Source organism: Oryctolagus cuniculus, chromosome 11, assembly GCF_964237555.1.
Source record: "Oryctolagus cuniculus chromosome 11, mOryCun1.1, whole genome shotgun sequence".
Taxonomy (NCBI): domain Eukaryota; kingdom Metazoa; phylum Chordata; class Mammalia; order Lagomorpha; family Leporidae; genus Oryctolagus; species Oryctolagus cuniculus.
In genome coordinates, this window is record NC_091442.1 from 53,067,274 (window position 1) to 53,091,724 (window position 24,451).

The 24,451-nt window shown below is 50.0% G+C and overlaps 1 protein-coding gene across 5 annotated transcripts in view; it reads right to left on the reverse strand.

Moving 5' to 3' along the window:
• Positions 1 to 18,118, reverse strand: part of FMNL3 (formin like 3) — a 58,588-nt gene extending 40,470 nt beyond the window's left edge. For 4 of the 5 annotated variants that reach the window (XM_070052204.1, XM_070052201.1, XM_070052202.1 and 1 more), the window contains exon 1: positions 17,743 to 18,007. In XM_070052204.1, the coding sequence (XP_069908305.1) occupies positions 17,743 to 17,868 (126 nt within the window). In that variant the 5' untranslated portion in view covers positions 17,869 to 18,007. Of the gene's footprint in view, positions 1 to 17,742 lie in introns of all 5 variants that reach the window. The other variant, XM_070052203.1, reaches the window with a different exon arrangement.
• Positions 18,119 to 24,451: the final 6,333 nt, after the last annotated feature.

The following is a 24,451-nucleotide window of genomic DNA, read 5'->3' on the forward strand; positions in this document are numbered from 1 at the left end:
CAGGGCGCTAATCTGCCGCTTGCGTTGCTGGCACCCCCATGGGAGTGTCAGTTGAGTCCCGGCTGCTGTGCTTCCAACGCAGCTTCCTCCTAACGTACGGAGGCAGCAGCAGATAACAGCCCAGGTACTGGCCACCCAGGTGGGAGACCTGGACAGAGGCTCCTGGCTTTGGTCAGGCCCAGACCTGGCTGTTAAGGCCATCCGGGGAGTGACCCAGCGAATAGAAAATCTCCCTCCCTCTGTTACTCTGCCTTTTAAATTAAAAAAAAAAAAAAAATCTTAAAAATAAAATACAGAGTTAATGCTCGATAAATTGCTACTGAATGAATAAGTGAGGGATCATACAAACATTTTAAAACTCTACTTTCATGTCAGTGGGCTGCACAAGAAGCAAGACAATAATGCCAGGGCCAGCACTGTGGCATAGCAGACAAAGCTGCTGCCTGCAGTGCCAGCATCCCATATGGGTGCCGGTTCAAGTCCTGGCTGTTCCACTTCCAATCCAGCTCTCTGCTGTGGCCTGGGAAAGCAGTGGAAGATGGCCCAAGTCCTTGGGCCCCTGCACCCACGTGGGAGACCTGGAAGAAGCTCCTGGCTCCTGGCTTCAGATCGGCACAATGGAAGAACCCCCCCCCCCACCTCTGCCTCTCTGTAACTCTACCTTTCAAATAAATAAATAAATCTTTAAAAAAGAGAGATAAAGACAGAATAATGCCAACTTCCCAGAAAGCCCTTGCAAACCTGTCACTGGGGCCTAACATTCCCTCCTAATATCTTCCTAAAACCTTGTGTGTCTCACCCCCAGGCCCACAGATGCTCCCTGCCCCAAAGCAAGGACTAAAGAGGGAAAACAGAGCAGAGCTAGGGAGGAGGCACATTTCCCTCCAGCTAAGTACAGCCCAGGACCTCTGCAAATTAAAAGCTCCCTGTTCACAGAATCCACTCAGCTTTAGTTATAGGTCGCACTTTTTATTTTTGTAACCAGCCAGCCCACCAAATTACAGGCTCAGGCCTCGGGCAGGCATGCCAAACACTGAGGCCAGCTGAGCAGAGGCACTGCCCTCCCTGGCCTGAGGGTGGGTACAGGAGTGAGGCCGAGCACGTCAAACCTGACAGGGCAGAGGGCAAAACTGCCCTGTTGGGTGGATTCCAGTGAGGAGTGTCCACCTCATCAGGCTCATGCAATGCCCAGAAAGGACACAGAGTCCAGGCTCTCTGCAGAAAACCGTGGCAGGTCAGGTACCACCATGCGTAAAATACAGTTAATACCCAAACTCCTCCCCACGGCCGCCAAAGCTCTCTTCTCACGCCTTCACAGCCTCCCGGCATCCTCGTCCTTTATCCAGTTCTCTGAACGTGAGGTTTTTCCCCACCACGAAGCTTCTTTCTTTCCTCCCAGGAGACCTTTCCCCCAGGTGCAGATGGACAGGTGGGCGGGGAGCCCTGCAGGACTGGAGCAGAGACTGCTGAGGGTCCAACACAACAGATGAGGCAAGAGCAGAGGACCAGTTACAGCTGCAGCAGTGCAGACAGAGCGAAGGCGAGAGGGGCAGCAGACTGTAGTGATTCCCAGGCGCCCAGCTGGATGACTGACTAACAGGGAGAGGGTGCCATTCCCCACCATGCAGCGTTCAAGAAAGCCTCGGCAGGTGAAGCGGCTCCCAGACACTGTGAGGTATATGTATTGCAATGAGATAGATTTACTGAATAACTACCATGAATAAAGCATTGTTAACAACACAAACTACTTAGCATGTGATAACATTCTCCCCTGAAGGAAGGCAAGACAGATTTGGCAAAGGAAAGAAGTAGCTCAGAACCTGGTGACAAGAGGGGTGGGCACTGCAGGTTTGGGACACCTGCGTCCTATGTCAGAGTGCTGGTTCGAGTCCCGGTTGCTCTTCTTCTAATCCAGCTTCCTGTTAACACATCCTGTGAGGGAGCAGATGATGATTCAAGTGCTTGGCTCCCTGTCACCCAGATCTAGGTGCAGTTCCTGGCCTCTGACTTCAGCCTGGTCCTGGTCCAGCCCTGGCCCTTGCAGGAATTTGGGGGTTGAACCCAGAGGATGTAAGGTCTCTCTCTCTTTCTCTGTCACTTCGCCTTTTAAGTAAATGTAAATAAATAAACACACTTAAAAAATTTTTTAAAAGGACTTGCCAATAAGAAGCTTCTACATCAGGTGCCTTCTGCAGCTCAAAGGTAATGGCGGGATCATGTTCTTTCCAGTTGCACTTTAATCCGATTACTCTGATTCTCTAACCTATGAGGGTTGAACATTTATTTCTCCTGTATCTCAGCCATGCAACTTTTAACCAGCAAACTCCTAAGTGGCCAGGGACCACCACCAACTAACCTGCACTGCCCACTGGTAGCCTGGGCAGGATGCCCCACAGCCTCTGTCACAGTCGGGAAACCTCACACGGTTCTCTGGGGGCAGCTGTCTGTCCTCACCCATGCCAGGCTCCTCTGCACCAGCAGAGCTCTGGCTGCTTCCTTCTCCCCTGTTAGTCCCCTCCCCATCTGCACTGGCCAGAAGAATTTCCTCTCCTGATCTGTACCTAGTTCCTTTCCCACCTGGCAGAAAGCCTCCATCCTTTTCAAAGCACTGCCTCTGCACCATGCTACGCCTTCCTACTCTTGAACCCTCTTGTGCCTACGGCTGTGTGGTACCATCATCTCACAATCTCATTCGGTCTCTGTAGAAATGTGTGATTGGGCCGGCGCCGCGGCTCACTAGGCTAATCCTCCGCCTAGCGGCGCCGGCACACCGGGTTCTAGTCCCGGTCGGGGCACCGGATTCTGTCCCGGTTGCCCCTCTTCCAGGCCAGCTCTCTGCTATGGCCAGGGAGTGCAGTGGAGGATGGCCCAGGTGCTTGGGCCCTGCACTTCATGGGAGACCAGGAAAAGCACCTGGCTCCTGGCTCCTGCCATCGGATCAGCGCAGTGCGCTGGCCGCGATGGCCATTGGAGGGTGAACCAACGGCAAAGGAAGACCTTTCTCTCTGTCTCTCTCACTGTCCACTCTGCCTGTCAAAAAAAAAAAAAAAAAAGAAATGTGTGATTGGGCAAGACAAACGTTATTCCCATGTTGTGGATAAAATAACCTTGGTGCATCTTATCCATACAGACAACCTGGGGCACACACCTGCTTTCATTCTCTAGTTCAGACTATAGTTCTAAGGATATATTTTGTCTTTACAACTTAGACAGTGAGCATTATCTTTCATTTCTTTGGTATATTCCAAAGAACTCAGGACAGTGGTGTGTGTTATGAAAGCAGTCATCTGAGGCATATTTCCTTAATAAGTCAAGAAAAGGCAGGCCGATGTTATGGTGTAGCAGGTTAAAGCTGCCACCTCCAGTGCCAGCATCCCATGTGGGCTCTGGTTCAAGTCCCGGATGTGCCACTTCTAAGCCAGCTCTCTGCTATGGCCTCAGAAAACAGTAGAAGATGGCCCAAGTTCTTGGGCCCCTGCACCTGTATAGGAGTCCCAGAAGTTCTTGGCTCCTGGCTTCAGATTGGCTCAGCTCCGGCCGCTGTGGTCAACTGGGGAGTGAACCAGAGGATGGAAGACCTCTACCTCTCTCTCTCTCTCTCTCTCAATCTGTGCCTCTCCTTCTCTCTCTGTGTAACTCTGACTTTCAAATAAATAAATAAATCTTTTAAAAAAATGTCAAGAAAGGAAAGAACATGAAATGAACTCTTAAAGTGGACCTGAAGCTTCCCAAATGGAATGCAGGCTATCCTCTCTCGTAACAACCTGTTCTTTGCCTCCCAAGGACACATCTCAACTTGTAAGTAAATATTTATTTGTTCAATATCTGTCTTTTCCCCTAAACTCCACAGAGGCAGAAGCATTACTTTTGTTTTTCACCACTATACACCAAGTGGTATCACTCGCATAGAGTAAGTCAAAAAGCAAATACAGCTGACAACTCGCAGAACAGCAAATATCCTGGTGCAGCGGCCAGGATGCAAAGCCTCGCTGACTCCACAGCTCGAACCTTTCTGCCGCACCTGTCAGCAGAGGAGGACCTGCTCCAGTGAGCTCCTCTATATTCTGCCACAGTCCGCTTAATCCTCCCCAAAGCAGTGCAGACAGCAGGGGCCAATCCAGGCCAGGGGCATGTGGACTTGGGAATCAGCCTGCTTGCATTCAAATCCTGACTGCACTACCCGCTAGCCATATGAGCCCAGGTGAGCTATTTACACTTCCCTGGACTTCAGTTTCTTCATTTGGAAAATGGAAATAGTAGTGAGTTCAGAGTTGTGATGGCCAAATGAGACAATGTGTGTCAGGTGCTTTGGGGGGAGGGGGTTTTCCCATACCATTAACAACCAATAAATGTTAGCTGTTAAGATACAACCTGCTCCTATTCCTAGGAGACAGATTCTACACAAAACAATTTCCATGAGGGTCAAGGATGCTAGAGTGACTTGAGTTTGAGAAACAGTGAAGCCCAGAGCTCAGGTTTAGTCTTTTTGTAGGCTGCAGCTGTGCAGCTCTGCCATGGCTTAGAGGTGTAGCTTCACTGGTCTGGAAACTAAAAAGGCCAAAAACAGACTACCTGCATGGGTCTGGAGGATCAAGACCAGGCCTACATTCAAGAATCTACATACAGCCCCAGGAGGCCCTGCTGGCATCCTTTCTCTCTCTCACGCTCAGTGCAAAGAGGAAGAGAGAGCTTTCTTTCAGAGCATTAAAAAATTGAGGTGTGGGCGTTTGCACAATAGTTAAGACATCGCTCCGATGCCTCAATCCCATACGCAAGTGGCTGAGTTCAAATCCGAGCCCGCTTCTGAGTCCACCTTCCTCATACAGGTCCTAGGAGGCAGCAGGTACTGGGGTCTCTGCCGCCCACTTCAGAGATCCAGACTGAGTTCTGGGCTCCTGGCTTCAGCTTGGCCCAGACTTCGCTATCGTGGGCATCTAGGGAGTAAACCAGCAGATAAAGACCTCTATCTCTCTCTTGCCTTTCAAAAAAAAAGGAAGTTGTGAATGAGGGTTTAACCTAGTGGCTAAGATGCTGACATCCCATATTGCAATGTCTGAGTTTCGTTCCCGGCTCTGGCTCCCAATTCCAGCTTCCTACTAATGTGAACCCTGGGAAGCAGCAGCGATGGCTCTAGTAATTAGGAACCTGTTGCCATCCATGTGGGAGAACTGGATTGAGTTCTGGCTCCTGGTTTCAGCCTGGCCCAGCCCCAGCTGTTGGAGACATCTGAAGAGTAAACCTGAGATAGGTGCGCGCTCTCTCTCTCTCTCTCTCTCTCTCTCTCTCTCTCTTCCTCTCAAAAATTTTCAGCTTGATCACTTTATTAAGAATTATTTTCTCAAAAGTTGCGTCCCCTTGCTCCATTTTTTATCCTTCCTTTCCCTTAAAGGAGGAATGAGTACACAAATACATACTGAAAAAATTCAATCAACTCAAAAGCTTATAGAGTAACCCTCCTCAGGTCTGCAGGTTAACAGTCTGGTGTCCAGGCCTTTTTTCTGCTCATTTACATACCAACGTGGGATCTTATAAAGCATTCCATGTCGCCTCCTCACTTTAGTGGCCTTTTTACACGATTACACTGACACACACATATCTCGCAGAGTCCCAACAGCCACAGCAATTTATTGAGTGCCCACCCTGTGCCAGATATTTGCCTGTAAGTGATAAGCAAATAAAATGTTCCCGCCCTCAAGGAGTCAAGAGCCTGGGGACACAGATAATAAATAAACATCAAATAATTTCAAAAATGGAAAATAACACAAAAGAAGGAATAGGATGCTAAGAGAGAGGACAAGCTGGGGAGGCCTTGTTGAGAGGTGGCAGTTTTTAAAACAGAGACCTGAAGAATGAGCTGGAAGGAGCCATTCGGAGACCCCGGCAGCGGGCATTCAGGAGAGGAGGCAGCCTGTCCAAAGGCCCAGAGACAGAACGGTGCTGGTCCTGAATGCAAGCAGGCGACTGTGGGGCTTGGTACACGGGAGGGTGAGGGAGGGCAGAGAGGCCAGCGGGAACCAACAATGCAGCCCAAAGGGTCCATGGCAGGAGTTCGCTTCTTTTTCTTTCTCTCTTCTTTTTGTTTGGTACAAAGGGGAGTGAGAAAAGGTTTTCAGGCAGGGGAATGATGCTATTTGATTTGTATTTGAAATGTGTCTGCCTTGTGGGGAATGGATGTGTCTGAAGAGAAGGGCAATGGAGGAAAACGTTCAAACATCTGGCTGGCTGTAACAGAGGCAAGAACTGAGGCTGGCCCGAAGTGGTGGCCATATAGAGAGAAAAGGAACGGGGCAATAGGATTTGAGGTTTGTTTTTTAGAGGTGAAATCCTTGGGACTCACAGAATGGACGTGGAGAAAAGAAAAGACAAAAATTAAGGCTAACTCCTAAGACTTGCCCTGAGTATCCAGGTGAACAGGAAAGAGATTTAGGCAGGAAATGGACAATGAAGTTGCTCCTGACTTTTCACTGTTTAACCACGAAGCCCTGAGCATCCCTCACACATGTGTAAACCTGCTCTGTAGAATCAGTGAGACACTAGGCTAAAGGGTAGATGGATTTTAAATCTGCAAACCTGGTAAAATGCCTCCTAAAATGTCACCCTGTCATTAATGCCAACCATGGACACCATCAGTCTTTACAATTTTGCCTACACGGTCAGCATAAAAAGCATATCCTTAAATATTTATTTTCCTTGAGTTCTAGTGATGTTACCTTTATTATTCTTTAAACTTCCTAACATATAAGTACATGTTCCTTGTTAAAAATAAATAAACATTTATAGGGGTGAGCACTGTAGTGCAGTGAGTTAAGCCACTGCTTGGGATGCCCATATCCCATATCCCAGCACCAGGTCTCCACTTCCCTGCCATTCACGTGGGATACCTAGACGGAGTTCCAGGCTCCCGGCTTCAGCCTGGCCCAGCTCTGGCTTATGTGGCCACTGGGGAGTGAACCAGCAGATGGAAGACCTCTCTCTCTCCCTCTGTCACTCTACCCATCAAACACATAAATAAATTTGTAAAAACAAAAATGCAAAATTATAAAGCTAAATTCCTCTGCACGCTACTGATCCATCATGGTCTCTGCTGCATTCCAGATAACCACTGTTATCAGTTTTATCTGTATCCTTACAGAAATTTTTCTATGCATGTGACAAGAGCAGTCACCCCGGTGGAGGGACTAACAGGGTGTAGGGGCAGTGTGGGTACCCTGAACTGCTCCCTGAGGAATTTCAGGGTGGAGTCCCAGGAAGAAGGATCCAGCCACTAGACCTACAGGTCATAAGAAGAAGTCCACCTGCTTCCTGAGGTATAAAAGAAAATGGGAAAGGGGATGGCAATGGGGTACAGCAGGTTAAGCTGCCACCTTTAATGCCAGCTTCCCATATCAAAGTGCTGGTTCGAGCCCCAGCAGCTCTTCTTCTGATCCAGCTCCCTGCTAATGCACCTGGGCCAAGAACTTGGGCCATCTCCTGCTGCTTTCCCAGGTATATCAGCAGGGAGCTGGATCGGAAGTGGAGCAGCCGGGACTCGGATTGGTGCCCGAGTGGGATGTCGGCGTCAGCATCACAGGCGGCAGGTGGTGGCTTAACGTGTTACGTCACAATGTCAGCCCTGAAGCTCACTCTTTGTGTCTGATTCTTCCTCTCTTTGTTGCTCTGCCTTTCAAATACGTAAATATAAGCTTTAAAAAAAATAGAAAGAAAAATGGGGAAAACAAGAAAGTATCACAGCTGTGGTTTTTACTGCTCCAGAAGCTCCGTACTGGAGGCAGGGAGGGTAAAGGCACTGCCCAGCAGGGTGCTGTCGGCACAGGGCGGGACTGTGCTTCATCCTGCAGCACTGACCCAGGCACAGCAGGACTTCTGAGCCACTGAGTGTGGCAACCCAGGAGAGGTGATAACCACACATCCTCAGGCTCCTGGCATGAGAATACCTTCCTCCACTGAAAACCACTTGAACTCATGGGAACAGGGGTGGCACAGTGGGTGACATGTATACAATAAACAACTGAAGAACGTTGTTTCTTTTTTCATAGAATACAAAGTGTCTTCACTATGTTGTCTCCTTTAAGTGTCCTGGTAAAGCTGTAAGTTAGGTATTATCCTCATCCATATCATAAAGAATTAAGATGGCTCTGAAAAATTACAGGATTTGCCCAAAGTTATCCCGCTAAAAGAAATACCGTTAACTCTGGACCAAACCCCAACTCTTCTGATTCTGAAATCAACTGTCCGTCTTTCAAGCCAAGTCTGAGCCAGCAAATCTCAAACCAGCTATTTCCTCCCAAAACAGGAATATTTTGAAGGTTTCATGGGAAACAGCAGGAAGAACTGTGACTGATTCCCCAGCTCCTGCAAAGAAGCTGGTTAAAAACAGAGCAGAAACTGCTCTGAGCTGTAGGTTGCTCTTAAAACAGAATCATCAGCACCTAAAATACCCTAAACACCAGGTCCACACCCACCTCTCACTCTGAGAGGGGCCAAGCAACCAAAGAGGGCTACGACATCCTCCACTCTGGATCTGTCTTCCCAATCGACAGGCACAAGGGCCCAAAGGCAAGACCGCCAGTCCCAGCCCCAGCCCCAGCTACCACCCTGGGGAGAGTTAGGAAGGTGATAAAGAAAGGCAGGAGGCGATGAGGACGAGAATTGGCCGAGCCTGGTACACAGCCCATGCTCCACTGGCAAAGCCTGTTGTGGAAATAATGCTGCCAGTCCCTCATGGCTCTGAACGGTATTCAGAACACCTTTCAAGGATCTCAAAGCACTCTATAAACCAAGAGGAGTACACACATTAGTAAAGCTGGGGGTAGAGGAGACACTACTCCTGAACCTCTACCCAAGTCTTCCCCTCCTCAACACACAAACTCCCAACCCATGCCTTTTGGAAGAGAAAGGGGGAATTGGAAGAAGGGAAAAGAGAAGAAGTCAAGAGGAAGGGAGGAAGCAAAAAACAAAAACCATCTTTGGGCCAGAGGGTAGCCTGGCACCTCCATGCCTCTCTTGGAGAACTCACTCTCCCATGAGGAAGAAACGAAAGACAAAAAGGTGTGGCTTTGCTATGAAAGGGAAAAGAGAAGTTGGGAATGGGAACTTGGGACCTGGGTCAACTCTGGAATCCTCTCTTTCATGGACGACAGCCTTCAAGCCCTCAAATTTCTCATCTGCTGCTATTCAAAGCAGGAGTCCTAACGTGCCCAGCAAGGAGCCAGGAGGCCATGTGGCAACAGCTCCCTCTCTTATCTTCAAAGACAAAGGTCCTTCCCCTTCTCTAAAATCATTTCCGAACTGGAATGAATTGTTGGCCGCTCCCTGGCACTGTTGCACTCAGCTCAGACTTGGGAGAGATGTTTCTTCAGCGTGCAGGAGACTAGCCCAGCAGAACAGAAGACACGCTGACTCTAGGCAGCCAGCAAGGCTGTCCCCTGGACCCAGCAGTGTCACTTCTGGGGCAGAAATGTTGGCCACAGAACCAAGGCCCTGGCCCTGCACAGCTTCCCAGGCAACCTCAGTGCCCGGGAAGGATCTGTGGTCTCATTTCCTCTCCACCTCGGCTTCTTTTTGCAGTTCATTGAAGATCAGTTATTTCCCCCAAAACCAGTTCCTGTTCTCGCCATCTGTAGCGGTTGCTGCCCCACAGACAGAGCGATGAAGCACTGGGGTGGCTGCCACCTGGACGTCCCAGCTGCAGAACACAGACCCAACAAGTCCCAAGCCAAAAGGGCTCTTTCATCCCAAACAAGGCAAGGAAGAAAATAAAAGCAGGAAGCACCTCTAAGAACTCGATGTGGATACACGGTGCACTCCACCATTGTTTCAAGGAACTGGTGTTCATTCCACTATTATTCAAAGTTACATAATAGTTATGCATGCCTACTCATGTGAAAAATATTCTATAATGCAAAGGTGTGGACAACATATGCACTTATTACATAGTCATATGTATATGCACAATAAGTCTCCAACAGAAAGCAAAAGGACACAAACAAAAGAAAGTCCAAACACTAAGATGGAATGTTCAGAGAAATGCGAAGTAAAACAAGCTACCACTTCTCATCAATCATCCAGCAAAGACAGTCAAAGTATCCAGCAATGGTTAGCACAGACAGAAAGGGAGACATTCACACACTATTGGGAGAAAGGTAACCGGTACAACTTCCTAGGAAGGTCTATGTCTCAAAGACCTTTAACGAACATACACTCTTTAATTCCATTTCTAACAATCTGGCCTAAGGCAATAATCAGAGACACAAATATTTATGCATGGGATGTCCATAACAGTGTTATTTAGAATAGCAAGGAGAAAGACAGACACAAATATTTACCATTGGCTGTCCATCACAGTGTTACTTGTAATAGCAGCAGTTGGGGGAGAGACAGAAAATGCAAGATAAGGCAATAACAAAACATTCTATTATGCATTATTATGCAGCCATGGATTATGACACTGGAGAACACTTAAACTAATGAGAAAATGCTTAAAATAGTAATTAAAAACTGTTTACAAAACAATACATACAGTATGATTCTAATTATTAAAATATGTAAGTACATCAAAATGTTAATAGCAGATGGCAAGATTACAGATGACCTTAATTTTCTTCTTTATACTGTTCAGTGATTCCGAGTCTGCTTAAAAACACGTACTACAGGGCAGTGTTGTGGCATGGCAAGTAAAGCTGCTGCCTGCATCCTATATGGGCGTTGGTTCATGTTCTGGCTGCTCCACTTTCCATGAGCTCCCTGCTAATGGTCTGGGAAAGGCAGCAGAGGATAGCCCAGGTTTGGGCCCCTGCCACCCATGTGGGAAACCTGGAGGGAGCTCTTGGCTCCTGGCTTCAGCCTGGTCCAACCTCCCTGTTGCAGCCATCTGGGGAGTGGGCCAGCAGATCGTAAGATTTCTCTCTCTCTCTGTATCTCCTCCTCTCTCTCTCTGTGATGTAGCAAGTGAAGCCACCACCTGCAGCACTGGCATCCCACATGGGCATTGGTTCAAGTCCTGTCTTGCTCCAGTTCCAATGCAGCTCCCTGCTAATGCACCTGGGAAGCAGCTGAAGATGGTCCAAATCCTTGGGTCCCTGTACCCACACGGGAGACCCTGATGAAGCTCCTAGCTCCTGGCTTTGGCCTGGCCCAGACCTGGCCATTGTGGCTATTTGGGAGTGAACCAACAGATAGAAGATATCTTCCTCCTTCTCTCTGTTTCTCCCTCTCTTCTCTATAATTCTTTCAAAGAAATAAATAAATCTTTTTTTAAAAGCCCTCTTGGAAATGTGTCAAGGACCTTAAAAACATTTATATCCTACAATCTAGCAAGTTAAATTTTAAATTTCTATCTTAAGGAAACTGCAAATACTGAAAAGTCTTTGTGGGACCAGCGCTGTGGCATAATGGGTAAAGCCGCCACCTGCAGTGCTAGCATCCCATATGGGCACCGGTTTGAGACCTGGCTGTTTCACTTCCCATCCAGCTCTCTGCTGTGGCCTGGGAAAGCAGTAGAAGATGGCCCAAGTCCTTGAGCCCCTGCATCCATGTGGGAGACCCAAAAGAAGCTCCTGGCTTTGGATCGGCTCAGCTCTGGCCATTGCGGTCATCTGGGGAGTGAACCAGCAGATGGAAGTCCTCTCTCTCTCTCTGTCTCTCTTTTTCGCTCTGTGTAACTCTTTCAAATAAATAAATCTTAAAAAAAGAAAAGAAAGAAAGAAAGAAAAGATTCTGCACACCAAGCATTGAACCTAAACAGAAGCAAAGAACCTAAACAGAAGGAGGGCTTAGTAAAAAATGATACATTCACTCAATGAATGCACAGCATCTAAGAGTGTTTGCAACTTGGCCAGCACCGCGGCTCACTAGGCTAATCCTCCGCCTTGCGGCGCCAGCACACCAGGTGCTAGTCCTGGTTGGGATGCTGGATTCTGTCCCAGTTGCCCCTCTTCCAGGCCAGCTCTCTGCTATGGCCCGGAGTGCAGTGGAGGATGGCCCAAGTCCTTGGGCCCTGCACCCCATGGGAGACCAGGAAAAGTACCTGGCTCCTGCCTTTGGATCTGCACAGCGGCCATTGGAGGATGAACCAATGGCAAAGGAAGACCTTTCTGTCTCTCTCTGTTCACTCTGCCTGTCCAAAAAAAAAAAAAAAAAAAAGTGTTTGTAACTTAAAAACTCATGAGAGAGGCCAAGAGAGAAAACCAAAGGGGCAGATATTTGGCACAGGAGTTAAGAAGCCTGACCCATTTGGGGAGTGAACCAGATGGAAGCTCTCTCTGTGCCTGCCTCTCTGCCTTTCAAATAAAATGAAGATAATTTTTTATAAACTAGATTAAGTGGGCTGCGCTGTTGCATAGCGAGTTAAGCTACCGCCTACAGTGCCAGCATCCCATATGGGTGCCATTAACCCAAATGGGTGCCAGTTCGAGTCCTGGCTACTCCACTTCTGATCCAGCTCTCTGCTATGGCCTCAGAAATCAGCATAACATGTCCCAAGTCCTTGGGCCCCTGACCCGTGTGGGAAACCCAGAAGTTCCTGGCTCCTGGCTTCGGATCGGCCCAGCTCCAGCCATTGTGGCCATTTGGGGAGTGAACCACTAGATAGAAGACCTCTCTCTCTCTCTCTGCCTCTGCCTCTCTGTAACTCTGCCTTTCAAATAAATATTTTTTAAAAAAAAACTAGATTAAAAGTAAAGTATATATATCAGATAGCAAAACATTGTACAAAACTATGCAAATAAAAAAATACATAAGGCTTTAGAACACACTGGCTGCATTTGGTAAAGGAACTAGAGAACATATGTGACTTTTTGTTCAATCATCTCTAAGCTGTCTCATGCTTTCTCTGAAGATACTACTTTAAGGCTGGTGCTGTGGCTCACTTGGCTAATCCTCTGCCTGTGGCGCTGGCACCCCAGGTTCTAGTTTCGGTTGGGGCACCAGGTACTAGTCCCGGTTGCTCCTCTCCCAGTCCAGCTCTCTGCTGTAGCCCTGGAGGGCAGTAAAGGATGGCCAAAGTGCTTGGGTCCTGAACCCACATGGGCGACCAGGAGGAAGTACCCAGCTCCTGGCTTTGGATTGGCACAGCACCAGCCATAGCAGCCATTAGGGAGTGAACCAACGGAAGGAAGGCCTTTCTCTGTCTCCCTCTCACTGTCTATAACTCTACCTGTCAAATAAAAATTTTAAAAAAAGTTTTAAAAAAAGATATTACTTTAAGAGAATGGGGAAAAAAAAATCTGTCTCTCTCTGGGCAGTGAAAATATTCCCACATGACAGACACATCCCCCTCCACCCTTCCCCACCCACACCTTCCCCGAGACAAGGCCAGGTCACATCAGAAGATCAAGGCAAAAGCAGCTCCTCTCTATGGCCGAGGGTTTTCCTGGTGGCTTCTCTGAGAAGGGGGAGGCTCCTCTGACCAGCTGCTGTCAAGGGCCCTTTCCCTCCCCCCAAGTCTTACTCCAGCCTGAACTAATTCACCACAATCCCCAGGGCTGGGGAAAAAATTTCCACCACGGTGATGCAGAACCTGATATTTAGTCCAAGTTTTTCCCAGCCTCTTTCTGTATCAAAGGAGGCCCCTCAGACAACTAGCACCCAGGCCAGCTTAGCTCTCATATCAATGCTCCACTTACAGCACAACCCCAAGTCATCCAAGTCGTCACCATCGCCAGGGAAATGTGAGAGGAGGAGCCACAGCAGGGACAGCCCCTGCCACACAGCCCCGCCCTCCATGCCCCAAGACTCTCCTAAAGGATGGCCAGGGCTCTTGCTGGCATCTGAACTTTTTAGACTCAGTCTCAAATCTGCAGTAAGTCAAGAAAGGAAAAAGTCAGGGTGCTGACACACCAAAGGCTAGAGACAGCTGTACCTCAAAGCCCTCTACATCCCTCGCTGTCAAAGGAAAGCCCAGCACAGGCTCCAAGCTTTCGAGCAATCGCCCTTGGGAGTTCTCTAGTTGGGACCAAAACATACAGTGGGGTCTTTTATCACTCCAGAGATGGACTCCTATGCTGGTATTAGTAGCGAGGAGCTCCAATAATTGCCACAACTCTAAACCTGTCAATCAACACTCAACAGAACGGGAACTGCTCAGACAGGGGGATTCACGGAGAATCCCCCAAAGCAGTGTAATGCAACAACTGGGCACACCTAGAAAATCATATTATCTGAAGAGCACATGGTAGAAGCTGATATCCAGCCCGAGGGGACCATCTAGGGAGCCCAGCTGCCTGTAGGAATAAGGCAACCTGTACCCCCGGCACACCCATAACCCCTCTGCAGCATACCAGCCGGGAAGCCCTGATGAAGGCACTGGACTGGGAGGAATGTCCCGAACAAATCAGCTCCAAGCCTCAGACCTCGAGTGACAGATTATGAGTCTGTACCAGAAAGCTGAAGGCCTGTGGTCTTGACTCAGCACTGACACAACTTCCCCAGCCAGGGTGCTTTTGGGGGCAGGGCGGGGTTTTCCATGGACACATTGGGGCTGGGGAAGCCCCCATCTGACAACAGCAGACATATGCCCAGGCTAGACATACAGAAAGGGGGTAAGTGGCTTCATCAGATTTCTGAACCTAAACTCCCCTTTTGGGGAATACAAGTGATCTCAGATCTGCAACAGAGCTGAGAGGTTCAGACAACAAGCCTTCACTTACTGAGCATACAGAAAATGCTAAATGCTGCTAAGTATTTGACTTTCTTCAAATCTACACAACCACCTCTTGTAACAGATGCTATTATCCCCATTTGTAAGACAAAACTGGGATCAAACACTTTTCTAACTGGAGACTCTCACTTGAAAACCCATAAGCCTAACCAGCATCCTAGGTGTCACCCCAACAAACCCTTCAAACAGCTTTTCCATAAACAAAACCAATCAAACCGAAGTGGACAAGCCAGGCAAAGAAACGGTGAAAAAGAAGCCCCTTTGCCCATGTCACATCATCGAGAAAAGAACCTGATCTATATTAAATACCTGTGGGGGTGTCAAGCACCCCCTAATCCTCACATTCCCACCAGGTCAGGAATTATCAGCCCCTTTTTACAGATGAAGAAATCTAGACTCAAAGAGGGTAAGACATCAGCTGGGACAGTCCTTGCTTTTTCTACTGCATTGTTTCTCCTGACTGTTCAGGAACTAACACCTGAGTCAAGCATCTAAATGTACAGTGGGAACTCCCAGAGGATGGGAGCAGCAGAGAGAGACCTTTAAGAGACACCTGGAGCCGGCACCACGGCTCACTAGGCTAATCTTCTGCCTGTGGCACCAGCACCCTGGGTTCTAGTCCCAGTTGGGGCGCTGGTTCTGTCCTGGTTGCTCCTCTTCCAGTCCAGCTCTCTGCTGTGGCCCGGGAAGGCAGTGGAGGATGGCCCAAGTGCTTGGGCCCTGAACCCACATGGGAGACCAGGAGGAAGCACCTGGCTCCTGGCTTCGGATTGGCGCAGTGCACCAGCCGTGGCAGCCATTTTGGGGGTGAACCAACAGAAGGAAGACCTTTCTTTCAGTCTCTCACTGTCTAACTCTGCCTGTCAAAAAAAAAAAAAAAAAAAAAAAAAAAAAGAGTCCCCTGGGGGCCAGTGCTGTGGCGTAATGGGTAAAGCGGCTGCCTGTAGGGCCAGCATCCCATATGGGCACCGGTTCAAACTCCACTTCTGATCCAGCTCTCTGTTATGGCCTGGGAAAGCAGTAGAAGATGGCCCAAGTCCTTGGGCCTCTGCATCTGTGTGGGAAACCTGGAAAAAGCTCCTGGCTCCTGGCTTCGGATTGGCTCAGCTCCGGCCATTGTGACCATCTGGGGAGTAAACCAGCAGATGGAAGACCTCTCTCTCTCTGTCTCTCTGTAACTCTGACTTTCAAGTAAACAAAATCTTTTTTTTTTTTTTTAAGAGTCCCCTAATAAAACACAACTTGTTCCCCTGTGTTGGACAACTGAGATAAACTCTTCTCCTGTCCTGAGCCAGCTTCTAGCCCTGGCCTGCTCTGTTCCAAACCTCCAGTAGCAGCAGCTCTGGCTCACAAAAAAGCAAGACCAACACAAAAGCCATGAGAACACAAATCCAAACTTTACACAAAAAGGAAGGCTTGCGAGTGGGTGGTCCAGTCCCCTACTGACCTGGACTCTCCGGGTGCTCTGGTTGGAACAGGGACACCACGTGCATTCTGTGACTATTAAGCCATCAATTTGCTAACTAAACAAACTGGTCAACCAAGCTCCAAAGACATGAGGGACTCTGGTTCTAAGCGCTAACGACACATGGCCTTGCAGGCCCTACCTCAGGCAGCTTCCCACCCAGTCCCCCTCAGATCATCCCTTTCTCCTGGATTCCTACACTCGGGTGGTGGTGGGGGTTTTCACACCCCCACCGGAACACTGGTTCCCTCCTACTCTTTTCCCCCAACAGTTGAGCTCTTGTTCTCAAGGGTACTAAGTCCCAGTTCTCTGCTCCTGGGGCCCCGAGGATGGTCACAGCACATTAGCAATCACTGACTCACCCCTTCCCCCTGAGGAGGCCAGGGAAACGTGGCCCAGACCCCTCCAGCCCAAGCAGAGCGGTGCCAACGACACGGCTTCCCCGTGGAACACCAGGGACCCCTCTGAGCCAGCTCAGCTACCAGGCTGATGGCAGCCTCCCCACCACCCGAGAGCTGGGATCTCTAGACAGCTCCACCAACTGCCAAGAGATCTAATCTCCCTCTTCCAAGGCAGATGAAATCCAAGAAGGCTGCTAAGTCCACAACCCATCCCACCTCACGGGCAGAGGCAAAGCCGGCCCTTTCAGGCCATACCAACAATAACACCAGAATTACTGCTGCCTCTTAGAGAATTCTTTGCCGGAACCAACAACTATTCCCCCAGATTTCTCAAAGATTTACTTCTGTGAGCAAATATTCACTTCCTCTCTCCAAAACTTCGTTTCCAACTCCAACACGCAATCAGGCTCCAGTTAGGTGAGACCAGCTGAGAATCTCTCTACTCACACAGCCACTGCCCTCACTGTCCAGCTCCCACAACTGAAAGAGAAGCCCAAAGTCAGCTTTAAAAAGCCATCCCTATAGACCACTTTAGAACCTACAAAAAAAAAAAAAAAAAAGAGGCAGCACAGGCAAGAATGAACACAAACCAGTCACCAGGACTTAACATGAAAAGGAGAGAGAGAGAAAAAAAAGGAGGCGGCATGGTTTGTGTATTGTTTCAATTGGAAAAACACCCTAGTGGAATGGCTTATCCACATGTTCAGCCTTTTAGGCAAACCCACTCTAACGTAGCAGGATGCCTGCAGGCCGCTCTGAAATAAGAATGGCATCACTCTGTACTACTTCCCCTCAAGGGCTGCCAGCGCCCTCCCCGGCCCTGCTCCCCCCCACACATCTGGCCCGGGCTGGAGTGGGACCCACTCCCCGGGAAGCCTCCATGTTGACACGAGCCGCCCCCAGCCTCTCAAGTGCCCCTCGAGCAAGGGGATCGCTCGCGGACCAGAATTCGAGGGACGGTGGGTGGGGGCGGCAGAGGGGGCGGGGAGGGGAGTCTAGTTTCCCGGGGCCGCCACCGCCCGGGACCCCCTCCTCCGCCCTAACGGGCAGCGGCCGGGGCGGCGACGGTCCCCAGGTCCCCCGATGGGGCGGTCCGGGCCTGCGGGAAGAGGCCGCGGTGTGGGCGGGACGCGAACCGAGCTCACTCGCAGCCGGGGCTTCGGAACCGGGGTGGGGGGCTGTAGGAGGGGACCGGGCCGGGCCGGGTTCGGCTCTCTCACCAGCACCAGGGCGAAGCGCTCCTCCAGCTCACAGGGCTCGGGCATCGGCATCTTGCCGGGCGGCAGCAGCAGCGACACAGGGGGCGGCTCGCCCGGGCCCCCCTCGGCGCTCTCCAGGTTGCCCATCACGGCGGGGCCCCCTCGGGGGCCTCAGCCCCCACCTCCGCGCTCAGGGGCCCCCCGCGCGGCTCGGCCTCTGGGACCCGGCTCCTTCACTCGTCGGCCCCCCGCGTCGGGTTGCCGGGGGGGGGTGCCCCTCAGCTCCTCAAAGCCCCTCCGGCGGCGCGCGGCAAGGGCGGAGGCGGCGAAGCGGGCTGCAGCGGCACCGCAGCGACAGGCACGGCGCGACCGGCTCCGCTCACGCCCGCTGCCTCGCAGCCCTCGGCGCGCCGCCCGGGCGCTGCCCCTCCCCGCCCCCCGCCCGCGCTCGCTCCCTGCCCCCGCCCCCCTCGCTTCCTCCCACCCACTCCGGCCGGGACTCGAGCTTCCCCTACTAGCGCCTGCTGCAGCCCGCGCGCCGCGCGCCCCATTCATGCAGGCCCCGCCTCCCCGCCCACAGGCCTCCCGGGCGGCCCGCCCCGCCGGGCCCGATGGACGGCCGCGCCTGCCAATCACATCGCCTCCCGCCCTGGGCGGCCTCGCGCCTGGCGCCGAGCGCGCCCTGGCGGCTACCGCGCGCATCCATTTCGCATGGTTCCAGGAAGGCCAGGAGAAAGAGGGGCAGCGCCCACGTGTGCTGGGAGTCACCGTGGCGGCGAACCGGGCATCTAGGGGTGAAGAGAACCTTAGCTGACAGAGACGGGAGACTTGGAGAAGGCCGTGTGGGCTCGCTTGTGCGGGAAGAGCATCATTGGCGGTGTGCTGGACAGCGGCCCTTTCTGCCAGCCTACCCTGAACCCCTCTTCTTCCCGTCATACTCTCCATGTCTTTTAGGGAGCCCCTACTTATGTGTTCCCAGTCAAGTGGAGTTGGACTTCGCTCTCATGCCAGGGGGTCCCAGACCCCCCCAGGCCTAGCCAGTTTTAAGGATTTGACCCAAGCCCAGACAGTAGGACTCACTCCCAGTTGGGCGGCTGAATGGTTAGAACGGAAACTCGCAGCTGCTAGCCGCCGCCTTGCTGTCACCCATCACGACTTAAGCTTGCTTGAGAATGAAGCCAATGAAGGGGAAAGAAAAAGCTAAGACAGAAAGACAGAATTATTTTTTTTTTAAGATTGAAAGACAGAGTTACAGAGAGGTATACAGGTCTTCCATCCGCTGGTTCACTCCCCAGTTGGCCGCAACGGCCGGAGCTGCGCCGATCTGAAGCCAGGATCCGGGAGCTTCTTCCAGGTCTTCCACGTGGGTGCAGGGGCCCAAGGACTTGGGCCACCTTCTACTGCTTTCCCAGGCCATAGCAGAGAGCTGGATCGGAAGAGGAGGAGCCGGGACTAGACCTGGCACCCACATGGGATGCAGGCGCCTCAGGCCAGGGCTTTAACCCACTGTGCCACAGTGCTTTCTCCAGAGAAACAGAATTCTAATGACACATGCTGAGAACCTGGATCTGACCATAGCCAAGGTTAGCACCTGTCATTTTCATTCGTTAATTCAACAAACACTTATTGGAAAGCTCTTTGTCTATCAGACACTATTCTGGGCATGACCCACAAAGGACATGCATTTTGTCCCCTTAGCATTTACATTCTGAGGAGGGGGAGATTTAGTCAATAAACTACTAAAGTAAACCCTGTAGGTGTTAGTAACTAGTGTTATAAAAATAAAACTGGAGCAGGTGTTTAATTCATAGACTAGGACATCCACATGCCATATTAGAGTGTTTGGGTTTGATTCCCAACTCCTGGCTCCGGCTTCCTGCTAATGCAGATTCCTGGGAGGCAGCAAGTAGTGGGGTTCAAGTAGTGGGATTCCCTTGCACTTCAGAGACCAGGATTGAGTTTTAGAATTCAGGCTTCAGTCTGGCCCAGCCCCAAGCTGTTGTGGGATTTGAGAAAGATTCATTTTCTCTCTCTCTCTTTCTGCCGTTTTTTTTTTTTTTTTTTTTTTTTTTTGGCAGGCAGAGTGGACAGTGAGGGAGAGAGACAGAGAGAAAGGTCTTCCTTTTTCCTTTTTTTTTTTTTTATTTTTTGACAGGCAGAGTGGACAGTGAGAGAGAGAGACAGAGAGAGAAAGGTCTTCCTTTGCCATTGGTTCACCCTCCAATGGCCGCCGTGGCCGGCGTGCTGCAGCCGGCACACTGCGCTGATCCGAAGCCAGGAGCCAGGTGCTTCTCCTGGTCTCCTATGCAAGTGCAGGGCCCAAGTACTTGGGCCATCCTCCACTGCACTCCCTGGCCACAGCAGAGAGCTGGCCTGGAAGAGGGGCAACCGGGACAGAATGCAGTGCCCCGACCGGGACTAGAACCTGGTGTGCCGGCACTGCAAAGCGGAGGATTAGCCTATTGAGCTGTGGCGCCAGCCCATATTCTGGCTTTCAAATAAGTTACTTTTTAAAAAATATTTTAAATAAGATGATCAAAGAAGACTTGACAGAAGTCAGGAAATAAGGCAGTAGATAGGTGAGGAAGAATTTCCTAGACAGAGGGGATGGCAAGTGTTTACTATATCTGATTTGTCCACCTCAGGGAACAGCAAGAAGGTTGCTGTGACTGGAACACAATAAGCAAGAGAAGAGGGAGTGAAAGAGGAAGTTGGAAAGAGAACCAAAGTCATACTTTACAGGACATTGCAGACTGTCATAAAGACTTTGTTTTTTTCCTAAGGAGAATGGGTAGTCGGTCATTGGGGGAATCTTTTTTTTTAAGATTTTATTTATTTATTTGAGAGGCAGAGTTACAGATAGAGAGAAGGAGGGACAGAGAAAGGGCTTCCATACTCTGGAAACTCCCCAAACGGCCACAATGGCTGGAGCTGGGCCAATCAGAAGCCAAGGACCAGGGGCTTCTTCTGGGTCTCCCACACAGGTGCAGGGGCCCAAGCACTTGGCGCCATCTTCTGCTGCTTTCCCAAGCCAGTAGCAGAGAGCTGGATCAGAAGAGGAACGGCTGGGACTCAACTTGGTGCCCATATGGGATGCTACAGAAAGAGGCTTAGCCTACTACGCCACAGCGCCGGCCCCCTTGGAGGACCTTGACCAATGACTGGCCACATTCTAGCTTATGTCTTACATTAAGGTAAGTCTGGCTCTTGCACTGAAAGGCAGGGGCAGAGGGCAGTTAGCAGGTTCTTACAGCAATCCAGGTGAAAGATGATGGTCATCGGGACCAGCTAAACAGAAATGGTGAGATTCCTGATGGATGTGAAAAAGCCAACAGAATTCTTGGACAGTTTGAAGGTGGAGGGTGAGCAAGAAGCTCTGTCCTCGGGTCTCTCAGTGGCACTTTGTACACCCCTCTATTACAACACTTAGCCACATTATTTTGTAAACAGTAGTTTGAGAGCCTACAAGACTGTGCACACCTGGAAGAAAGACACCCACTCAGCATTGGCTTCTTCCTTACTACCTGTACTTGAAGTACAAGATCCTTTCCAGCTGAAGCTAAGAGTTCATTGCAAAGACTAGAGCCAGAAGAGGCAGAAGTAGATTGAAGAGCCTTTCAGGTTTGGGGATGCTATAAATCCTTGATATCAGACTAAGGCACTTCAGTTTTATCCTTTAGAAAGTAAGAAAGCATTGAAGGTGGGTGAGCTGGGAGTTATCAATGTAGGCACTGATCTATCAAAACCCCAGAAGACCCTAAATTATGTAAATCTGATGGTTAAGCTTGAGGCAACCCCAGGCACAAATAAGAAGGTTTGAGATGAACAGACTATACAAAGGTGAATTTGCTGCTCTTTGGCATTTTATCAAGATGCCTCTTTGTACTGCACATACCTTGAGCAGCCATGTCCAATGACTGATGAATTACTTCCTATCGGGAATTCTCAACTTTTGTCTAATAGAAGTCCATGGTTTTATTATAACTCCTATGCCCTCGAAGCATTTGCTATGGCATCTGGGAAAGTGTGTGTTTGGGGTGGGGAAGGAAAAGAGGTGACGAGTTGTGAGTTGATTGATTTGTCCAGTGGATTCTAAGATGCTGAGTTTCACAGGAGAGGGTTTCAGTGGTCTGTAAAGACCAGGAGTCCACTTTTTGGTTGTAAACAAATGCAGACTGATTTTTAAAATGTTTTTAGGCCGGCGCCGCGGCTCAATAGGCTAATCCTCCGCTTTGCAGTGCCGGCACACCGGGTTCTAGTCCCGGTCGGGGCGCCGGATTCTGTCCCCGTTGCCCCTCTTCCAGGCCAGCCCTCTGCTGTGGCCAGGGAGTGCAGTGGAGGATGGCCCAGGTGCTTGGGCCCTGCACCCCAGGGGAGACCAGGAAAAGCACCTGGCTCCTGGCTCCTGCCATCGGATCAGCGCGGTGCGCCGGCCGCAGCGCGCCGGCCGCGGCGGCCATTGGAGGGTGAACCAACGGCAAAAGGAAGACCTTTCTCTCTGTCTCTCTCTCTCACTGTCCACTCTGCCTGTCAAAAAAAAAATAAAAAAAAAATAAAATGTTTTTAAAGATTTATTCATTTGTTTGAAAGTCAGAGTTGGAGAGAGAGAGGGAGGGAGCGAGACCTTCCATTTGCTGGTTCATTCCCCAGATGGCCACAATGGCCAGGGTTGGGTCAGGCCAAAACTAGGAGCCAGGAGCCTCATCTAGGTTTCCCATGTGGGTGTCAGGCACTCAAACTCTTGGGTCGTCTTTTGTTGCTTTTCCAAGGCCACTGGCAGTGAGCTGGATCAGAGGAAGAATAGGCAGGACTGGAACGAGTGTCCTGTGGGATGCCAGTGTCTCAGGCAGCAGCTTTACCTGCCATGCCAAAATGCAGGCCCCTGCCTTTTACCCCACATCTCCCCTGAGTTCCTCAAGTCAAATACTTTGGAGCTATTTGCTCACCCTCCACCTTCAAACTGTCCAAGAATTCTGTTGGCTTTTTCACATCCATCAGGAATCTCACCATTTCTGTTTAGCTGGTCCCGATGACCATCATCTTTCACCTGGATTGCTGTAAGAACCTGCTAACTGCCCTCTGCCCCTGCCTTTCAGTGCAAGAGCCAGACTTACCTTAATGTAAGACATAAGCTAGAATGTGGCCAGTCATTGGTCAAGGTCCTCCAAGGGGGCCGGCGCTGTGGCGTAGTAGGCTAAGCCTCTTTCTGTAGCATCCCATATGGGCACCAAGTTGAGTCCCAGCCGTTCCTCTTCTGATCCAGCTCTCTGCTACTGGCTTGGGAAAGCAGCAGAAGATGGCGCCAAGTGCTTGGGCCCCTGCACCTGTGTGGGAGACCCAGAAGAAGCCCCTGGTCCTTGGCTTCTGATTGGCCCAGCTCCAGCCATTGTGGCCGTTTGGGGAGTTTCCAGAGTATGGAAGCCCTTTCTCTGTCCCTCCTTCTCTCTATCTGTAACTCTGCCTCTCAAATAAATAAAATCTTTAAAAAAAAAAAAAAAAAAAAAAAAAAAAAAACCTTGAGCCTTGAGCTCAACTAAGGAGCTTGCCCTTTATTCCGTAGTTAGTTCTGTGCCCCACAGACCTTGCACCTTTGTAGAGATTCCTTCAGGAGCATTTGAGCATTCTGAGAGGATTGCGGAAGTGATAAGAAGATAAGAACCGGAACCAGTCAGGGCAAGGGATTGACAGCAGTGAAGCTGGGGAAAGAGATAGACTCCAGGTAGAATCTTAGAGACTAGATGATAATAGTGACCAATTTTATAGTGTTTTATGATTTTCAATATTTTTTCACATCCTTTATTTGATTTGATCTTTACGGCACTATAGGAGGGAGCAATTATCTTATTTAAGAGATGAGTAAGAGACTAAGAGAAGTTAATATGATGAGGGTCATCTAGCCGGGATATGGTAAACCTGGCTTTGGTTTAAACCCAGGCTTCGGTTACCCAATCCCATGCCATTCTGATCCTCTTGTGAGAAGTGAGGGAGTAAAGAAGGCTGAACAACTGAGGCCACTTTAGGAAGCCCTACCTTAGTCTCTAGGGAAGTCCTGGAATCTTCCACCTCCTTCCTGAAATCACTTGCACCCTCTTCTTCCACCCCTGCCCTCCCCAAGGAGGGCGCCTCTACTGATCCCCTCTTCAGTCCCTTAGAAATACACACTTTCTCTTTCCAGCTTTGTGCCCTGGGAAAGGGTGGGGGACTCGCACAAATATTTAAAATGTTTGTCTTAGTAATTTGTCCTAAGGCTGATAGAATATTCTCGGTTTTCTTTGTTGCCTAATTCCAGCTCATCCATTAAAACTGGGCTTAAAGGTCACCTCTTGCATGATTTCTCTATCAAATCTGATTGAGAACATCCCCGTGAGCACGTAGTAACCTGACATATCTCTTTCAGCATACCAGGAAATCTCTAGATTGTGTAAGCTCCTTCAGGACAAGTAGATGCTCCTGGTATCTACCGATATAGGGCCCACTTCATGTCTTCTACGTGCTTGTTGAGTGAATGAGTGACTTCCCACACTGTCAAATCCTTCCCATGTGTTGGAAGATCTTCTATTTATCATTTCTCCCAGATATGTCCTCACTGCTTATATCACTGAGAAATCAGTTGAGGGAACTGAAACCTCAAGTATTTTAAGGACACGAGGACATACTGTACGTGCTTACAAAATCCTTCCCCAAGTCTAGAGGTGCTGGCTTAGACTGAAGTGTGAGGAACGTGGTAGGA